Here is a 21,188-nt window from a genome sequence, read left to right as displayed (position 1 = left end):
TGCAAATAAAATAAAGTAAAATGCACAGTTCAGATTTATGTTTTCTTAGCAGACTCTGACTTTTAGTATTGCAGTCAGACGGCAAAACTCTGTCTAAAGCTGACATGTATCCACTTGCAGAGCTCTGACACCTCCAGGACAAATAAAACCTGAGTAGTGAAATAAAATATTGTGTAACACTTGAAAGTGCTCTACATGCAAGCCGATGCAGAACTTCAAACCTGAACAAAGAGATCTTSTTGTTATTAGAGGAAGCTTTGATGTACAGCTCAATTGTTGGACATGAGATTTTTTTGAAGTCAGGTGTTTGCAGCGACGGGCTTCTCTTTTAGRTTTGGTCCAAAAACTTCAAAGCGCTCCTCCGTTTCTTTGCTGCGTTACATGTGGATGATGCTTGATGCAGTGTTCGTTTCTACCGTGTAAATAACTTCTTCCTAGTTTCTCATAATGTAGCAGCTGTATAAAGGATAATAAGATACAAAATAGTTTCTGTCAGGCTCCAAAAACCAGAGTAACGATATAAAAGGTCAGGACAGCTGTGAGTCTGAGTCATGTCCCTGTGGTCTCGTGGCATTCAGACAATTCATTTTCCTAATGCCTCCCCTCAACCAGCTGACCTCAGCTAGGGAACTGGACTGTGTGTGTGTGTGTGTGTGTGTGTGTGTGCGTGCGTGCGTGCATGTGTGTGTGTGTGTGTGTGTGTGTGTGCCAGTGACCGAGGCAAAGGAAATATGAGCATGTGTTTGTGGGTGAATACGGTGAGTGGAACTTGAGTGTGAGGTTGGTGTAAAAGAGCACATTTGTCCCTGGGTGGAACAGAGGACCTGGCAGCTCACAGAGCTGAGCCCACGGGGGGCTGCAGACAGGAACACATGGGAAATATGGAAATGAAGGTGCTGAGTTTGTGTAAAAGTTCATTCTGAAGCAAAACTGAAGTCAGTTGGAATGTAGTGCAGTGTTAAAGCAGGTTTTTTTGTTTGCAGATTCACATGGATTGATGATTTTAAATGTGCATGATGTGAGTGAAATGGAAGTTTTAACATCTTTGTAGTGATAAAACCAGAGTAGGTTGCTTTTTATGGACAGATGCTTCAAAGTAAAACACGTAAGTTAAGCAAAACATTCACAAAAATTACTTAAATGTTTTTAAATTGAACAGCACTTTAACCATTAATATGAGGATGAAAATGTTGCAGATTTTCTAACTTTGCAGTGAGCATCTCTGAGTATTCCAAATGTAGCCAAAAACAAAAGATCCAGTCCCAAATATTTCATAATTCAAAATGCTATTTCGTAAACTTTTACACTGCAATCCTTTTTGCAATATGTGATTTATTAATATTATTTTTGCAAAACATCTTATGATATTCACGCAGAAAAAGCTCCAAGCTGTGACAGAAATGTGACAGCTAGCTGCTAGTGTTTGTTTTTGCAATCATCCACACAAGTTCTGTAAACTACAGATTTTGCATTTCCTGTGAAAATACAGAGTGAATGCTTAATGCTGAGAGAATTTTGCCGAAAACTAAAAAAAGCTAAAACAAGACTAAATATAGGTAAAAAAAATTGAACTAGTTGAAATTATCCCAAAAAAAAAACAAACAAAAAGTGCACATTTGACGAATCAAGCAGCAAGAGCTCAAATTAGCTAAAAAGTAGCAAAAATACACAAAACAGCTGAAAAAGCTCAAATTAGAAAAATGTCAGAAAAGAAAAAAAGGCTACAATTAGAAGTCAAAGGAAGCTGAAATTAGAACAAAGGAGTTTAAAAAATAGAACCAGAATAAATATAAATAAATGGTATTTAGAATGTTGAGGACAGATCCATTTATTTTCATTGAGGGGAAAAAAACAGCCAAATAGCTAAATATCTAAAAAATATATAAATATCTGAAGTAGTAATAGTCATAGTCGAAATGCCTTGAATTAGCACAAAAATTGCAGAATGAGATGCCAAAAAACATGTCACATGACTTCACATTGACATGACATTCACACAATAACCACGTGAYGTTAGATTAGGAGTTTCTAAAGATCTGAAATATATTTTTAGTAGCATCAAACTACTTTTAATTTTTGGTGTTTTTAGATCCAAATGAAAATGCTGATGTTATTTCTTACTGTGAAACAGTCTTGATGTGCCTTTCTACTCCCTTTAACATGTGGAATCTGTTTATTATACAGTGAATCACAAAGACAACCATGTTCAGTAGTCATATACATTACATCAGACGTGACTCAAGGGAGTTTATCAACTTGTGGGGGATGTTTTGTGTGTTTGTGTGTGTGGTCTGTGGTAGCCATCTCTTGGCCCCCACAGGTTGCACACCTGACCCCTGTAGTTTCCTGCTCATGCGTCTGGTTTCAAATATTCACATACACGCTCACCTTATGACCCTTTCATTGAGGGTAATGTCATGTCCATGTGGTGCAGTCTGTTTTTAGTTTTGTTGTGGAGAAAGTCTTCGGAGACGTTTTTTTAAACGTCCAGGATTGAAACCACCTGTGGATCTGACATGTTCGTGTGTGTTTTTGTGATCAGGGCAAAGCGGCCTGGGGAAGTCCACCCTGATGAACACACTGTTTAAATCCAAGGTGAGCCGTAATAAGTCAGTGCAGTCTGACCCGGAGGAGAGGATCCCCAAGACAGTCGAGATCAAGTCCATCAGTCACGGTTGGTTCATGTGTGATCTGCACACATGGTGCTCATAACATGTGTTTTCTTTTTGCTATAACCGGGATGATTTCATCCCTCCAAAGTAAACGGTTCTGTAAAAGACTAATAAATACCTGTGTTTAGATGTGGAGGAGAAAGGAGTGAGGATGAAGCTGACAGTCATCGACACTCCAGGCTTTGGGGATCAAATTAATAATGAAAACTGGTGAGTGAAGTCACTTCCCCCGCTGCTCTGGTGCCGTTACTCATTCACAACATGGGATCAGAATTATAAAAGCAGCGATATTTTTTTTAAGTTCTGTGGAAAGGTTATATTTTATTTATTATAAATGGATGAATTCTGTATTTAAACAAAATAAAGTATATTTAGCACAAAAAGTAAGGAAATTAGTGTTTGGTAGATGATTTTCTTTGTTGTAACGCTTCTTGAAACAGCACCTGCGGGGACCAGAAGCTCAAAACAAGAGTCAACAGCAACAGTAAAATAAGCTGTTTGGCAGAGAAGATTTTGCCAATTTTTCATGTGCACAACCCACATACTCAGCTCCACTGCTCATCCCACAAATGCATGTTCCTTACTGTGGCACCGTTTAAAAGAGAAGATAACATAAGTTTTATTGCCCAGAAGCATTGTTACATCAAAGAAATAATGAACCAAACACAAATTTCCTTCTAAGTTAAGTTTATCACTACATTCTAAGTAACTGTGTATGTTTTTGAACTTTCCCACTCCAGCTGGCAGCCCATCATGAAGTTCATCAACGACCAGTATGAAACCTACCTGCAGGAGGAGATCAACATCAACAGGAAGAAGAGGATCCCAGACTCCAGGGTGCACTGCTGCATATACTTCATCCCTCCCACCGGCCACTGGTAAGAGTCCACTTCAGAGAAAACCAGCGTCCTCATCAAGTACTTTACTTTGTCTGAAACAATCACTGAAACGAGTCGAGGCTCTCGAAACGCTTCTTTTACCACCTGTGTGTAAAGAGCTCTTGAACACGTCTTCCATTGAATTTTCTTTTGCTCTCTCCRCTCTGACGGCTCTAAGTGGAACTTATCCTCCCTCTCAGTGCTTTTCGTATAACAGCTCTTGTTTAAGCAACAATTTATTCTGACTTTTTTAAAATTAAACCAAACTATATGATTTATGGTTTGTGTGGTTGTGTTTATAGCCTATGTGCCAGTAGAAAACTAGACTAACCATCCCAGTGCCGTGTGACCCACTCTGCTTCACCTCGACTCGACAGCTGCCCACTTGGAAAACAAGTCCTCAGTATAACCAGGGGATGACACATGATACGTGTGTGTCCTGTTGTTTGACAGATGACATCATCATCTGCTCACGGTTCCACAGCTGCTGCTTTAGAGCGAGCGAGTGTGTGTGTACTTGTGTAAAACAGGGTGCAGGTAGTGGACTGAAGTGGGCTGCAGACATTCTGACACTTGTGTAACTGTGCTTGTGTTTGTGTGTCAGCTAACATGCATCGCCTCCTCGTTGTGAGTTTACTTTTCCGTTTGTTTTTTGGAATCAGAAATGTAAACGTCTTTCTTGCAGTCGACCTGAGGAAGCAGTAAAACAAAGACATGTTTGAACCTGACATGCTTTAGGAATGAAAGCGTGGTTAACACATATTCATCGATGTCATTTTATTCAGAGTCAGACATGTTACAGTAAAGTTTGTTTGGATCACATTATCAGTAGCAACAARTAGCAGTGATCCTCCTGCTGGATTTAGTTAGCTTCATTAAAACCAGTATTTACTATGCTCTGTTGTGAATATAAGATTTGCAAATYATTGTATTCTGGTTTTATATACATTTTACACAACRTCCCAGCTTTGTCAGAATTAAGGTTGTGCATTATGTTATGAAATTGTCATGTGAAGAGACACACACGATGATCCAGCACATGCCTGCACTGTTGTTTCTACACATACTTGGTTCATGCATTTTTTATTAAAGARAAAAAAMSCCACTAAAACTGCTATTGATCTTTTGCAACTGCGTCACCTAATCATACGGAGGCACCGTGACGAACGAACAGATGGATGTTTTAGGTAGAGGGCTTAAGCTTTTACAACGTCATGAACGTCCTATCGAGTGGAGCTTTTTTCAGACGGTGAAACAGACGTGATGAAGTCCCCATGCTCGTCTGGACCGCTCTCCGGCACGTTTTCCAGCAGACTGAAAGCTGGTGTTTRTCGGGCCTTAAAAGCCACTGAATTCAGTCTTTTCTTGCTCCTCAACTATTTCATTTACTTCCTTTTAAACTGTGGACCTTTGCTGACCCACAGCTGTGGAGCTCATTTTGGTGTGTTGGAGGTAGCATGGTGTAAATATGGCTTTTCTTTAAAAGTGAWATGACTGTTGTCAAAACCTTTTCTACCCTGACATATATGAATTATGGCCCAGCACTATTAGGAAGTATTAACCTGGCCCTTGCCTTCCTGCACAGCTCTGCTCAACTCTAGTTTCCATAAACTCTATTGAGAAATAGGGAGTCCAGAYCCTCTGTATGAAGCAAAGTACAAGAGGCTGTTTTTACCAGGCTAAGGAAATATATGAAAATTAATCTTCTTACCTTGTAAAAAGCGTTTGCTGCAAATCCGTAAATGCACTGAGGGCCTCCTGTCCGTACTGTTGATGGCTGCTGTCCATCGCTGTTTTCTATCTTCATCCAAAAGTATGTCATAAAAATGACAGGTTTGGTTTGTTTTCTTGTCTCTGCAACTGACCGTCCAGCACCTTATGACCCTTTTTTCAGGTGAATCAACCAAATATGAGCAATATTAGGCTACCAACTGTCTTAAACGTGCATTTGTTGTTTTGATGTCCGTCATGCAGGAGTGGGCCTCCTTCTGAAGAGCGTGAYGTCACGTGCAATACGTTTGTTTTTATGTGTTTAATTGTTTTGTTTTGTGTTTAATTTTTGCATTTGTGTTCTTTTGCCCCATCCAGCTTTAGATTCATGACTTGTTCAGCGTCGCTCATCTGACTTAACTTTGTGCTGCTCTGTTTATCTTTTCCTTTTTCTCTGCTCGTTGTAACACGTGCTCACCAGTGTTGCATCCTGTTTCAATTCGCGCGCGTGTGTGTGTGTGTGTGTGTGTGTGTGTGTGTGTGTAACAAGCTGGGCCTTCCCTTCATAACCGCCCCTGGGAGTTTTGACTGAAGCAGACTAGCTTTGGCTCAGCTGAGGCTAATTGGAGAGAAACAGATTGCATGATGGGARTTTGTGTGGAGGATCAGCTGAAGGCAAAACTGAGTCAAGAAATAAGAAAAATAAAACTAACATGGAAACAGAACAGAGTTAAAAGACAGTTGTAATAATCACTACAATGGCCATTAAAAGCATTTTGTTGTCATTAAAGTTGGACGATCAAATAATGTAATGCCTGTGACTGTGTGGATCGTTTCTGTCATTGTTACAGTTACAGTTGATACACTATTGGAGTCAACCTAAATAAAAAGAGTTAATTAACCTTAGACATGTAAATGGTGATAATTCAATCAGGGACACAGATATTAAGCTAAAATTTGGTGTGGTAGAAGCTCAGTCATTCCATCAAACACCTAAATACTGTCAAATCATACAAGTTATTATTACTTTGTTTTAATACAGTAATTTGCATGCAGTGTTGATGTGTTCCATCTTAATCCACAAAGAAAAAAAATAGGAAAATTGCAAACAAATAAGCATCTTAAAACACTAATCTGATTAAAAAAATACTTTATCTACCGTTTGCTACAATGACAAGAGGTTGAAACAGTARACAGTTTCTGTGAACCCAGAACAGACTGTAGTCTGCTCTGCCCTCTAGTGGCCATTCTCTTTCATTACATCAACTCTTAAGGAAAGGAGTTCTTGAAATTGACTCGTGGCTTTCTGTGCTCCTGCAGTCTGAGGCCTCTGGATGTGGAGTTCATGAGTCGTCTCAGCAAAGTGGTGAACATCGTACCCGTCATCGCCAAAGCTGACACGCTCACMCTGGAGGAGAGGGACAGCTTTAAACAGACGGTGAGAAGGCATTTATGACGTCAAAACATCTCATGAACAATTTCTATTATAAGTATTTATTAGATGCACATCTACAACTGATCAGCTTTTTTAATTTGATCTTTACCTCAGCTGGCGTTTCAGATATTGAGCTAAAATTTGATGTGGTAGTAGCTGATCATCTGCAACACACTCTTTTAGTTCAATTTTTTTGCAGTATTGCATGAGTTTGCACATATTTTACCAAAATGGCTACAACACTATTGCTTGATTCTAAACCTGTATGACAGGTGGTGAGTGGTATARTAATAGTATATAGTGTTACTTACTGTAGGTACGTGTTTACATTGTGTTATCCCAGCTGATAGCTTCACAGAGGAGTGCAGAGACATGATCAAAYGCTGGCCTTCTCTCATAAATCCACACTTTTCGTCCAGAGGGAGTATTCAGTTCTCTCTGTGTGTCACAGTCATCTCCCTCCTCTATAACACACTCCTCAGTCTGATAACCCTCATAGCTGCACCTTCTCGTTTTTCTGCTGCAACAATTTCTCGTTTCACCTGGTTTGACCGATCGGCTCTTCGTGTCTTCCTCTGAGAGTTTCTATTGGATCATTTTAAACGAGCCTGCCAGTCACCCGCTGTTCCTTTATCCATCCACTCCTTTTTTTTTTTTTCTTTTAGGAAACAATCGTTTTATTTCAGCGAGGTGGAAGCAGCACAGTGGGTGTTTTGGCTGCTGTGTGTTTCCTCTGATGCTGGCAGCAGTGTCCACACAGCGGGTGGTCCTGTCCCTGACAGAGAATAGAAGCTGCAGGGCTGCCGTAGGAGCTGGGTTGTTTTGGTTGGCCTCTCATGCACAGTGTGACCCTGAAAATGATTCACTATAAGCTTTTAGTGCCCTAAAATTTGCTGCTCTGCAACCCCTTCATAAAAAAAAACAATAAATTATTTTTAACTCACTTCATTCTGAGCTTTGAACTCTTCAAAGCAGAAGTTAAACTTTCCTCTGAACTGATCTCAGTTTGAGCTCTACAGCGCTTTAAGAACTTTGTATTTTAGGTGCATATTTGACTCTGTGTTCTTGTTGTGTTGCTGTTCCTGGCTGTGCGCAGATTAGGGAAGAACTGCGAGACAACGGGATCGACGTTTACCCCCAGAAAGAGTTTGACGAGGATGCAGAGGACAGAATGATCAACGACAAAATCAGGGTGAGTTCAGCTGCTGACCTGAGTCCCTGCAGAGTTTAGAAGATGGAGCCGAACACTGCCCTGTAGTAGTTTATAGTTTAATTTAAAGACTCACCTGCTGCCATGTCATGTGTGCATCTGTTTGTGTGTCATGCTGTTAGCAACGTATTTGATGAACCAGCTGGCAGATCWTAAAGAAAGTACCAGGAAGTAATCACTGGCTATACGTTAACAGTATAACTTTTGGAGTCCACCTGATTCAAAATGGCCGCCAGTGTTAATGGAAACACACAGGTGGCCATAACTCTCAGTTTAACAGAAAGCGTGCCAACATTTGCTGTGGTAGTAGCTGAGAGTCATTACCAACATGTTCTCTGAGGGTTTAAAGGCCAAGTCAGATCTTTGTTTTAGCCTGCAAGGTGGCAGCTGGTGTATTACTTCAGGGAAGGTGTCACACTGCAAAAATTAGCCATCTGAAAAACAAGTAGATTATAGTCTGAAACGTCTCAAATTAAGTGAAATAATCTGTCARCGCAGCAACTTGATGAAGCCTCAAAAGTAATGAAAAAAAAACTTTTTTGGTGATATGAGATTGTAAGATTTGGTGAGACTAGACAGTTTTTGCAGTGCTTTCTGTTTCTTATTCATTCATTTATTCATTCATTCATTCATTCATTCATTCATTCATTCATTCCTTCATTTTTTGAGAAATTGAACAAACCCCCTGTTCTGTTTCACATCAGGAGATGATCCCTTTTGCTGTTGTGGGCAGCGATCAGGAGTACCAAGTGAACGGCAAGAGGATTCTGGGAAGGAAAACAAAATGGGGCACCATAGAAGGTGAGAACACAGCTCTGAATACAGATCAGTCAYGTTCACACAGGGGCTGTCAGAAATGTTGAAACGAGGTCAGGCGGTGTTTTTGTTTAGCTCCCAGGCACATGTTTACATGCAGTATGTTTGTTTGACTCTGTAACCTCTGAGACAAAGAAGGAATGTGTGCAGATTCACAGGAACTTTTATCTCTTTGGAAGGAGAACGTAAAGCACAGGCCAGCTACGTTTATCTTGAACAGTCATTGTATGCAAGAGCATTCATGAGGGAATATGTGACTTTTTCTTTATTTTTTATTTTTTTATTTTTTGTAGAAGTGGCAAAACGAGGGTTACTTCAGGTTCTAAAGCCTCTTTCAGACCAAAAGCGGTTTTCATCAAGCTTGCTGCTGAACCCAGCGGCGGGTCCTGTGAGCCGTTTATTCCACAGCAGATCGTACACAATATTTCTGCTGAGCGGAGAAAGCTCCCGGTTATGATACAGTACGGTCGTCTATAATAAATCTGCATTTAAAGAAAGAAAAAACAARCTAACAAAAGATCTTGTACTCTTTATGCATGTAAAAAGGAGAACTCAGGCTGGTGAAGGAGCTCTGTTTTCAGTGACGGAGCAGTTTAATCTTTCTGCACGTTGCTCGGCGCAGGGCCTAACATTTTATGCAGCACATGTTTCTGTGTGCATCATTATCCTGGTAGAAACCAGCCCCCTGTTCGTACAGAGGGTCTGGACTCTCAGCTATTGAGAAGCGATTTCTTCCTGGAGGCGTGGCCTCTGTTGAAGTTTAAAACGATTGGATCTGATTTTCCCAGTTGCTAACGTTTGGCCGTGATGCATGCAGTGCACCAGCTCAGCTRTGAAGGAGGCTAAGCTAAGAGGCTAACTGGAAATTGCGTGCTCTGTAAACAAGCATCCCCTACTGGGAAGAGAGAAGTACGGAGCTGAGCGAGATGGCTGTAAACGAGTGCTGCAGCTTTGTGAGATGAATTTCATTTTAATTTATTTTGAAGCCTTGTCAACACGGACTGACTTCATTCAATTCCTCCGCTGCCTTTGCTAAACTACAGGCAGACTAAAACGGTACAGAAAATCAAYGTTGTCGTTCAAAACTCCTCCTCCTGTTTGCTGATTGGCCCGGCTGAAATTCTACTGGAGAAGTCCTTGTCTATGGGAGAAATCCCAGATGGAGCAGTGAAGGGAAGCTAGAATTGAGTGGAACTGTGCGGGAAGGCAAGGACCAGGCTATGCCTGTGCTGCTGTTTATTAAAAACTCTAAACTGGGGGGACGAACTTGGGGGCCAAAATTTAAGACGTGGTCCAAGTCAAGGGCCAACTTCTCTAATTGTTTACTAAAAAATGCTGTATAACTATTTATATTTTATGTTGTGTTTTGAACATAAATACTCCAACAGATAAAGTAAAAAGATTGAATTCAGAAAGATGTATCATTTGTTTTCATTTTTTAGGCCTTATTCTTAATCAACAACTTTTCCATTTATTATTTCTCAGAGATATGTTTGATCAAAAACCAGCAAATCGGTTAAAAAAGAAAAACATCAATAAAAGTTAAATTAGGATGAGAATACAGGAAAATATGAAAATAATAAATAAATTAACAAACTCATAATGTGAAAGCTWATTTTTTATACCATCATGTTTGCTCTGCAGCTATCATTGTGCTTTATTTTACTTTCAAAGGAAAAAAGTTCTCAGAAAAGAAAAAAAATCTCATGAACTCATGAATCCTTTCAATCAGGGATGCTTTGAACACCTCCATGAAGCTGTAAGGTTGGAGAGGTGAAGCAAAAAACGGCATGAAAATGCAGCTTTTGTCTGACTGACGGCACAATAGCTGCATTTTGGTAAAACCAAGCGACAGCAGGAGGAGACAGGAAGCTGCTGGATGTGTAAACGGGACAAATGGAGCTTAACGTGTTTGGTCTTTATATATCCAGAATCTAAAATTGGGGGGAGATGAATATGTAGGACAGCTGATGAATGAACACAGGAACCTCTCGGTGCTTCTGCAGCAGCTAGAAAACCCGTCTGAACCTCATCTCTCGCAGCACGTTCCCTCGGTGACTCTAATCAGCGCTCGCAGGCCGAGCAGCTATTCCCCTCTCCTCGCCTTCAAAGTGGATTTAATTTCCTGCTCTGAATTTCAAAGCTTTTGCATAAACGGCGCCCTCCTTTTATTTCATTTTCAACCCCTTGACATAATCTCTAATTCCAACATGTGTTAGCCCTACCGGAGGCTCCGCCGACTTGTCATGGGGAGTTTGTTAAAACGTCTCATTTAAACGTCCTCCACTCGGGAGGAGAGATGAGATGTATTAAACTCCTCTAAAGAGGAGGAGTGCGTTATCTTGGCTTAAGAGAACTGCGGCAGATGTGGSTGTGGAGGATTATCCTCAGCTGACTTGTGGGCGATGCTGCCATCTTGTAGTGGTTTAGGGTTTGAGCTGAYGTTTGAGAGATTCAGAAACTGATCACTGTTCTTCTTTTGCAGTCGAGAACGTCGCACATTGTGAGTTTGCTTACCTGCGAGACCTCCTCATCAGGTGGGAATTCATGTTATCTTTGATTTATTCTTTCAGGTGGGAGGGGTGACTAAAAACAGGTATTGACTGAGGCTTCATTATAAAGCGGCTCTGAATCGATGAAGTTTTCATTCTCTTTAAAAATCAATACAAATGATATTTCTTCAGTTCTGCTTCTACAGTGTTCCCTCCTTTTAGCACGACTCTTTCAGGCTGAGAAACTTTATTTGCTTGCTGAGTTCTGACCTGACTCTGCTGTCAAACTACAAACTAAAAGCAAAGTTAGTTTCCTAATAAAGTATCACAGAAAGACACTTATGGGTGAAAAATCCCACCACAGCACTAAAACAGCCCCTCAGCAAGATTTTAATGATTTTTTTTTCTCTATTTAAGGAATTTTATTTAGTTAGTTTTTAAGTTTTTTTTTTTTTTAAGCTGGTATAAACTAAGGAGTTCACTTTTTTGTCACTTCCTGTTTCACTTTAGACATGCCAAGTAAAATAAAGAAAAAGTTATTTGACAAAAGGGCATTATGGCAAATTTCTTAAAGCAGACCACATTTTGTATGATGGATGGATGGATGGATGGATGGATGGATGGATAGATAGATGGATTCTACACCACAGTCCTATCTATGTTACCTTCAGTTGTTATGAAAACATTGTATATAACAATAATTAATTTGACTTTCTAACAGGGATGTCCCAATCCAGATTTTTTGGCTCCCGATACAATCCGATGTTTTTACTGATTAGTCTTTCCGGTACCGATCCGATAGCTTTATTTCTTTCCAAGTGACAAGTTTGGTAGTATTAAAGYGAGCCCTGCTGTTCCCACCATGAGAAACATCCAGTTTGCAGATTTTGCAAGCTGCAGTTTCAGCATCATTGTTTTCCAGTGAAAAGTGTTCTCACACTGTGGACATGGTTGTATACTTAAGTGCGTCTCGACTTCTTAACGGCAGTTGTAAAGCATGATGATGCTGAAAACTGGATCGGCCCTGTCACATGACTAAATCCGATTAAAAATGACCATATCTGCCACCCATACMGACTATCTGATCGGGACATCCCTGCTTCCTAAATACCTTGAAACCTGAACCTTGAAACTTGAACCTCTGCCTATTTAAGAACCTCCTACTGTTTCTGACGCTCCCACTTCAGCACGTCTTCACGATGCTTCATGCCATTTACAAGCTTTTGTAGGAGAAAAGTCCAACTAGACAAACTGTGTCCTCCTTAGGAATTGTTAAAAGAGGATAGTCTCTTTGGCGTTCAAAATTTTTTTCCTAAATGAAAGTATTTTATAATCTGATGAGGTCTGAACTGAAGTAGCTAGCATTACAAGCTCAACAGACATGCAGCTCCAACTGGTGTTTGCTAATTGTTGCTGGCACGGAGCTGTGTGGGGGAGGGGTGTTCTGTGGGGCGGGGGCTCGGCTGCAGACTGAGCTCCAGGGAGGAGCTATGTACAAATAGGCGGTGCTTTGTAGCAGCAAGCGTTTGGGCAGCTCCGCGTGGCTGCAGGAGATTCTCAAAAAATGCATGAATGAGTCAAAGCAACACTTTGGGTATGTTTCTGATGAGGGAATGACATAACATGACATTTGTATTTTTTTGGCAGTTTTTAAAACAATGCAAATATTGTGAAGTGGTTTTTTCTCTCTTCTATAATTAAGACATCTTTTTATTTTATTTCAGGACACACATGCAGAACATCAAAGACATCACAGGCAGCATCCACTACGAGACTTACCGTGTCCGCCGATTAAACGAGTCCAACGGCCACCTCATCTCTCAGCCCTCAGACGTGCAGCCGAAGGCCAACGGTCATCTGGAGGTGCAGCCTGCGGCCCTGCAGGCCAACGGAGTGGCTGCTCAGCAYGAAGCTCTGTCCCACGAGATGTAGAGAGGGGCGGGCACCGGCGGGCATGAACATACACTCAGACATGAACCGGCTCACACACACTGACCATGTGAAGATCCTTTGAAATACACAGGTGGACTACCAACTTCAGCTGTTTTTTTTTTCTCTCTGACCTTCTCTCCTCTTTTCAGTTCTGTTCAATAGGCTCTCATCTGGATTGGTATTGCAAAGGTTGTCAGATCACAAGTTAGATTTTTAAGCGTTGGAAACATAACAGCAACAGAGGAAAACTTCCTTTGCACAGAAAAAAAAATACCCAATGAACTGTCCAGATGGGAACAAACAACATCATTTAAAATGAAGCAACCTGCCTGGTTTGTTTTGTGCTGTGGTGTATAGATTGTATAGTCACTAGGGTTACAGTAGGGACATTTAGATTAGCTCTATATATGGATAATGTCGTCGACACCTCCACACTGTAAAATGAAAAGAAAGCAGTGGTAGTGTGGAGCAGTTTGCAGAAAAAGGAGAACCCCTTGTCATTTTTTTCTGTTGAGATGTTTTAACGAAACCTTTTTGCCAAACCTTACCATGTCTTTCTATATATTGCCAACCATGTTGTGTGTTTCCTCTTACATTGCTCATTTACTGTTGTAATTTTATTGCTTATGTTGATGTTCTAATATTGTTGTACAAGATGGGAGTGCAGCGGTTGTCCCATGCAGCTGTTTTGTCCATATTTCCGACTGTAAACCAAATAAAAATGCATTTCTTGTTCTTAAAAAAAGCACATACAGTATATAGTGTTTACTTATGAGTAGGTATTTATATGTGTAGTTTAATGTAATCCAATTGATTCCACTTAAGTTTAATGCAGGTCTTAAACTGTGATTAAAATTGTAGGTCGTTTCCATTCTTTCAGCATGTTCCCTATTTTTGAGACTGCTCYGTGTTTAACATCAAACAACTTTATTCATTATAGAATTATTCTTTCCAACATGACAATTACATGCATAATATTACAACCACATGCTGCAGATTTTCTGTTACGACTGTGATGAAGGATTGGTGTCTGGAAAAAATAAAAAATAAATCTTGCCCGTAAATTAATGCAAACAGATTTCAGCAGCTAAAAAGTGAATATTTTTGATATCACAAAAGCTCAAGGGATGTTTTATAGGATAAATCTATTTATACCAGTCTGATTTTCAAATGCAATGTTGAGTTTACCCAAAATTATTTTCTAAACAAAATTGAGAAGAACTAATGTGTCTTATCAGATAAAGTGAATTAAACTTTGTGTACTGTTGTATAGTTCTTGTGTCGTTTGTGTCATTGTAGACTRAGGTTTGGTATCTTTGATATGCTATCTGAAAGAATAAAGATTGATATTTTTATTGTTTGAAGTGGATTGTCTTGATAAAAGGAGCAACTGTGACTTTGAATCTGCAGGTTGAAAAAGTTACAATTTTTTTTTTCAAGAGATTCTGTGGAAATATGAACATTTAGTATCTTACCTGTTGCAGATAGTTTTTTGAACAGGCTCAGTTTGGAGAAATGTGTTTCTTTCTGACAAGATGGTTGAGGTAAATGCTCAGAACATGGCCTCAAAAATTTCAAACTATAAAAACATTAAGCAGAAGTTAAAATGTGTTATCACTGCATCTGCTCATATGATGACTCAGCATATTAATAATTTTGAACATTTGTTTAAATATACCTTGATTAGGTAATTTTTCCATCATAATTATGCACTTTTTTTTCCCGGTTAATAAATCGAAACCTTCTATCTATGAGAAACAAATGTTAGGTGTCTCCAGTATACACTTACTAAAATGCCATTTCTCAAAAATAAAGAGAAAACTTCTATTTCTAGCATTCAGTTAAAACAACCTGAAGATGTGGTGAAAAGTTTTTCTCTGTTCCCTCAGTCAGCAGATCTCACTCTTAGTGAAGATACCTGGTTGTAAAGTTAGATCTAAAATAAAATATCTGTTTTGCATGAAGTTTTAATCAAGCGTATCAAAAAACAGACAAATAATATGGCTAGTTACCTTTTCAGGAAGAAGTGGAACCTTACATCAAAAAGACTGCATGAGGTCAAAAAGTGCGCCTGTCAAACTGGAGATCTTCCCACTGGTTCCATGAACAGAGGGGGTGGGAGGTGTGAAGTCAAGCTTGGGAGCACAAGGGTAGAAACCTTTGTACGATCACCTGCTGGCTCAGAGACTAGAAAGATGATTCAAAACATTTGAGCTCTGTGGAAGGTGCAACTAAACATGGATTAATCTGAAAAACTGAGAGGAAGCTGGTAAGAAAGCAAACTTTTGAAACAACACTGTTGTCTCTGAGATGATGCTGCAGCTGATGCAGGCAGAGCTAAGTGCTAATGAGGGTGTGGCCCAAACATTTCCAATCTCTTGTCTTGTGTGTCTTGGTTTAGAACAATTACAAGAGTTAGTTTGATTTGCTAAACGTTTTAGGTAAACTATTGATTACTTATTTGCTCAWTGATAATGTGTTTAGTACTGTGAGTATTTCTTTGTAGCAATTTTTACAAATATCTATGAAAAAGAAGACAGTCATGAAGTATTTAATTACAGATTTTGAAAATAGCCAYGAGTTGTTCGAAGTTTAATGCTGTTGAAGAAAATAGATTCATTAAAATTCATGGCAGAGGAAATAAGAATGGAATGAAAGAAAATAAAGAAAGGAGGATTATTTAGGAAAGCACAGTTAAATAACTAACTCAACAGTAACAAATCACAATAAAAACACTGAAGCTWACACTTTGTGGTAAGGAACCACAAAAGTTATAAGTAATTTATCTCAAACCTGCACTAATAGTTGGCTCTAAATGACAGAAATGTAGCGTGTCACATTCACAGCCCAATCCCCACAGAGAGGAAATGTGCAGGAGCACAACACTGTGCACACTTCAGACTGCTTTAATATGACTCCTCATTTACACCTCTAGTTACACACCTTCTCAACTTCCCCACTAACAGTAATGTGTCAACAGTGTTGCTTTGGCGGAGGTCGCGGTCTTCGTTGCACAAATTGGAGCCCCTGCTGTGGCTTTAGTTTCAGTCTCTGTGTGGGATTCAGCCTCTCGCTGCTGAGCGCAGTCATGTTTTGGTGACAAATGTGAAGGTGAGAGACGACAAACCTGCAGGAAGACGAGTTTCCACCGAAAACTCCCCTGAAACGAAATCCTCTGGTTCCCAGGCTGCCTCGCTCAGCATGCAGGTGAGTGATAATAGAGTTCTGGCACCAACATGACAGCATCTGATCCAAGGCTGGTAGGGGTGGTGGACATATTTAGAAATGTGTTTGACCCCACATTGACGCAAGACATTATCATGTGAGCACCAGAACTATTTCTCAYGCTCACGAAAAAAATCTTACTTTAAAATAGTTTGACAAAGTTTGACCTGTATGTTCATTCATCAACATCCCCTTACCAGTCCGAATTAATATGTCAATGTAGCCCAACTAACAAGTTTTATCTTATCCATTTTACTTTCAGTGGTTTCTAAGTTCAATTCTATACAACAATCAAGCATCTATGTTACTTTCAGGTGTGTTGATTGTGATTGTAAGAATGCTGTGTTCATGCTGTAGATTACAGCTTTGTGCTGTCATTTTATGCCTTTACAACCCATCAGAGCAAGTTTTCAATATCATATGAATGTACAACGTTTAGTTACACCCAATAGGGTGATATTTTATCATCTCTGATCATTTTTATTGCCCTGCAATAATAAAAATATACTTTTTCAAAGCAGTTATGTCTAGAGCAGGCCTAACCTTTTTTACACATTTCATATTTTGCACAATAACATTGTCACCCTTGGTTAAAATAATTTATAAGAGATAATATTTTACATTTAGATACTTCTTTGGTGGGGAACTCGAAAAGTAAATTTCTGGATGTGTCTGGTAAAAATATAAAAGGTAAATACCAGTGAAAATAAAAATATTTTTGTTATTATGGGTATCTGTTGAGCCTGATTGGACTGATTTATTAAAGGGATGAAGAATTAAGACCATTAATTAGTTGTAATATTCCAGACTCAGTAATTATGTGTTACATGAGACAGGACATGTTTTTTGACACCAAACAACACCTCCCACCCCCATTAGAGGCCGTGTGGTCCCTCATATTTCACACGGCTAAAACACCTGTATTTATGTCTGCAGAGTAATCATTCTATTTATCACATTTTCACTTTCATCTCTTAATATATTGTAGCCTTTTAGATGTATTTCACGATGTATTTCACATTTAATTAATTTAATAAAAAATACCTTTTGACATATGTTGTCTGTTAATTTGTAGAAGTCTAGATTTAAGTTATATAGTATAGGTCCATGTCACACCTAAAATATTTAACACTGTGCTGGAATAAAATATTTTAAAAACAAAAATAAATTGTGAAGTTAAATAGTTTAATATTCATTAAATATATAGTGTATCAAACTGGCAGCTGTTAAGCTAGAGCTGTGGCAAACACTGACTTGCACCTTATTATTATTCTGCACATAGATCCTAATTTGTAACAATGACAACCAGAGGTGGGACCAAGTCATTGACCAAGTCTTAAGCCTTTATCCTGAATTCAGAGTCAAGTCTCAAGTCATAACAAAAAACTGTCAAGTAATTTTTCAAGTTTTGAAATCTGATGAATTTATCCCATACAGCTCACGCACACATATATACAGAGTTTTAAAAAATGACAGTCTGACTTTATTTATATGTAATGAGTGAAGTTAATTAATGGGTCCCACTTTATAAATRACGTGTATTAAACTTTAAATTTTTGATAAAATATCAAGTATTTTCAAGTAAAMAGTGTCAAGTCCAATGTAAGTCCAAGTCATTGGTGTAAAAGTCCAAGTCAAGTTACAAGATGCTGAACATTGTTTTAAAGTCAAGTCTAAAGTCATAATATTAATGACTCGAGTCTGACTTGGGTCCAGGTCATGTGACTCGAGTCCCCACCTCTGCTGACACGTGTTTACTGGTGGATAATTCACACGAGTCTGTTTACAGCTAACATTATGTGTTGCAGACCAGCTGACCTGAATGACTGTTTTTCTGCAGCATAGTTCGAGCAAAGCAAAGAAGAAACACAAATTAAATGTTCTTCCTTGAGCTTTTGTCTGTGAATTTCACWGTTTGCTACAGTTTACAGCAAAGCATTTAGTTCCTTATGTGGTATTCTTCCTTTTTTGGGGGCTCTGCACAGACATGCATGTGGTACATGTTGATCCACAGTCAACACACAGCAATGGTGCATGTCTCAAACCACGTGACGTCCAATCTAGTAATTTACATCAACGGTATAAACTTAGTTTGAGGTGAAAGGCTGGGAGGAACGAGTGGGGGAGGGTCTGCTGGAACTGAGGCAGCTCTGGCTGAATTCAAAGACACTGGGAGGAATGAGAAGATGAGGGGACGGTCGCTCTGCATAACCAATCAGAGACAATAGTGATAGCAAGCGCTCCTGCATTCTTGACAGGACTGATTGTTTTAATGCAGGAATGGAAGCGGGGGGTGGGGGCATTAAAGGAATCAGGWTGTAAGATGTTGGCAGGTGCATGGTGCACTATAATGAGCTGCCCCCACCACAAAGCCAAGGACATATACCCAAGGGGAACTGATTGAATGCCATGCCAATAAAACGAGGCAGTTTCATGCACCATTGACCGAGTTGGCATCCTCACAGTCACACTGTGATGAACCCCCCCCCCCCCCCCCGCTTCGAGGTCAAGATAATATGAATTACATTTTGTTCCTCTGTGGATTCGCTCGCTCTGAGGCAGAATGAAACCATACCCCTTCAGTCAATTCTTCTTTTTCTTCTTCTCTCCTTCCAGTTTGTGTTTTTCACTGCACGTCAAAATAAGGGGAAAATCGGATTGAGTGTTTGTTTGGTGTAATGAAAAGATCAAATTCTGCTTCACAATAGGTGGGTAGAGGAATAATCAGATTTGAGCCAGCGGCGCACATACAGCCCGGAGAGATCGGCCTTTCATTTTCTCYGTTGGTGGAGCAGCGTGTCCCTGAGCGGGCTAATAGAATGCTTGTCCCGAATCTTCTCAGCCATGAACTTTTCTTTGTATCAATTACATTCAGTCTGGAAGCATGCCTTTAAACAAAATAAAGGGTTTTCTCTAAAATCACATTTTAACAACAATAAGAAAAAAAAGAGCTCAGTGATGTTTCATCAAAAAGCTGCAGGTTTTTCCCACTTCTCCTTTTAAAAGCACTTGAAAGAACATGTGAACAGAATAGAGAGCATTTTTTTCTTTTTAAAAATTGTACATTTGTTTTAGGCAAATGTAATTCTTTATAAAATTAATTGATAGGACAGTAATCTCAGTAATAACATGCAGCCTAGCAGATGGAGAGGAGTGGTTTACATGGTGATGAAAGACTTGCAGGGGGACATATTGAGGTTAATACTGTGTGGACTGCTGCACCATCAGGTGCTTTTGAAGTTCTTTTATCTTTTTATTTAGTTCAGCACTTCAAAACCTATTCCCAGATGTCATTTGTTGAACAGATTTTTATRCTTTTCAGTTGTTGCTCCTATTTGAGAAGCCACTTTTTAAAATGAGGAAAAAACATGGTTTTATGCATTTGTTAAAAACACAGCTTTGCTTAGGTTATTATGAAWTTTTACTCAAGTAAGAGTAGTGATACCTTTAATTCAAGTAAAGTAAAAAGACTAAATTCTAGTCAAACAAGTCATTTTATTGAGCTGGGTTGGAGCAGTGTTTGGGTTTGTGCCGCAGATATTGCAGCACTGCCTCCTGCTGTTTGTTCGCAGTCGTAGCAAGTCTGTGTCAGCAGGAGCAAAATGGCTGAAATGATATATTTTCTTTCTTTTTGTCTTTGTCATAATAAAAAAAATACTGATTCTCCAACTTTGACTCCATCCACCTCTGCTCCCTTTGCCCCTCTGCTCACTCTTGTTATCAGTTCACTGTTTCCTCAAGGAAAATATAAGTTAAGCTTACCTTATTTACATTTAAATGATCAGATTTTCTTCTGTATGAAAAATATGCAAATTTGCCCTTTTCTGGAGTCTTGCAGGCATTCGGTGTGTAGATTTGTTGTGAGGGGACGAGAAAAATAATAGCCTTGCCCTCTAGTAAAAAAAAACACACCCAAGTCTGGATTTCTGGACCTCATGAATTTTGTAATGATCAATTTTGTTTACCGAACCTTATCCGAGACTTATCAAGACATTTGAGCTGTGGGGGTAAATAACATAAGATTGATGTAGACCYAAAATGTCCATCTTTCTTCTGTTTTCACCCGTGGTTGCTGCCTCTTGCAGTGTTCAGACTATCATCTTTCATTTTCTTCATCTGATGGCCTCTAAATTCCACCATCAGAGTGTGTTTTGGTGAGATGTGAGGGGTGGGCGGCGGGGTGCACCGGGCACATCTTAAATCCTCTGTGTGTCGGAGCAGGAGGGGAAATGAAAAGCAAAACCTCCAGCGTGGGCTGGATGAAAAGMATATATATAATTCTGACCAATCTGCTGTGGACGTACTCATCTCTGCAGTTTTGGAGCCGGTGACGCCAACAGGATCAGTGAGCTCCAGAAGGCAGGCTCCATTATCGGCTGTAAACAAAACACTTTTCAGGCTGTGGTGGAGTGGAGGACACGGGACAAAGTGTTATCACCATCCGGACCACCCTGTCCAGCACTCTGACAAAACAAACAAACTGATACAATTCTGCAGCCATACCTCATTTTTCCCCAATATATATATAAATTTTCAAATCCTATTATTTTCTTTCCATTACCTGCCTCACCCACCCATCTTATAATATCATGAGACATGAAATATGTATAAAGTTGCTGCTTAAAGAATCCTCCTGCACCCCCTCGTGGAACGAATGGCCATGCATCATGTTGATGTGCGTGCAAGAAAATGTGTGTATGTGTGTATTAGAGTGGCTGGAGAAGAAGAAAAGCACTCGAGCAAATAGCTTTCTGTCCAGCACATAGCCAGCTCCCCTCTTTATTTCCTCTGGATAGTGAGGCAAGTCTCAAACAACAC

The 21,188-nt window shown here is 39.5% G+C and overlaps 1 protein-coding gene and 1 long non-coding RNA gene across 5 annotated transcripts in view; one reads left to right on the top strand and one right to left on the bottom strand.

Annotated features, from left to right (window-relative positions):
- The window catches only part of septin9b (septin 9b), a 74,437-nt gene extending 59,937 nt beyond the window's left edge, over window positions 1-14,500 (top strand). For all 4 annotated transcript variants that reach the window (XM_014004972.1, XM_014004973.1, XM_014004974.1 and 1 more), the window contains 8 exons: window positions 2,543-2,674; window positions 2,801-2,882; window positions 3,413-3,550; window positions 6,581-6,698; window positions 7,792-7,887; window positions 8,610-8,706; window positions 11,207-11,258; window positions 12,938-14,500. In XM_014004972.1, coding sequence (XP_013860426.1) covers window positions 2,543-2,674; window positions 2,801-2,882; window positions 3,413-3,550; window positions 6,581-6,698; window positions 7,792-7,887; window positions 8,610-8,706; window positions 11,207-11,258; window positions 12,938-13,145 — 923 coding nt within the window. In that variant the 3' untranslated portion in view covers window positions 13,146-14,500. The remainder of the gene's footprint in view (window positions 1-2,542; window positions 2,675-2,800; window positions 2,883-3,412; window positions 3,551-6,580; window positions 6,699-7,791; window positions 7,888-8,609; window positions 8,707-11,206; window positions 11,259-12,937) is intronic.
- LOC106515270 (uncharacterized) lies at window positions 13,428-15,237 on the bottom strand. Its single transcript, XR_001309979.1, has 2 exons — window positions 15,158-15,237; window positions 13,428-14,724 (listed from the first exon to the last, which is right to left on the bottom strand). It is a non-coding gene; the product is annotated as an uncharacterized LOC106515270 (long non-coding RNA).
- Between the last annotated feature and the right edge of the window lie 5,951 nt (window positions 15,238-21,188).

This window comes from Austrofundulus limnaeus, unplaced genomic scaffold, assembly GCF_001266775.1.
Source record: "Austrofundulus limnaeus strain Quisiro unplaced genomic scaffold, Austrofundulus_limnaeus-1.0 Scaffold27, whole genome shotgun sequence".
In the NCBI taxonomy this organism is placed as follows: Eukaryota; Metazoa; Chordata; class Actinopteri; order Cyprinodontiformes; family Rivulidae; genus Austrofundulus; species Austrofundulus limnaeus.
Note: the sequence above shows the minus strand (reverse complement) of the source record. Positions and strands in the feature narration are given on the sequence as shown.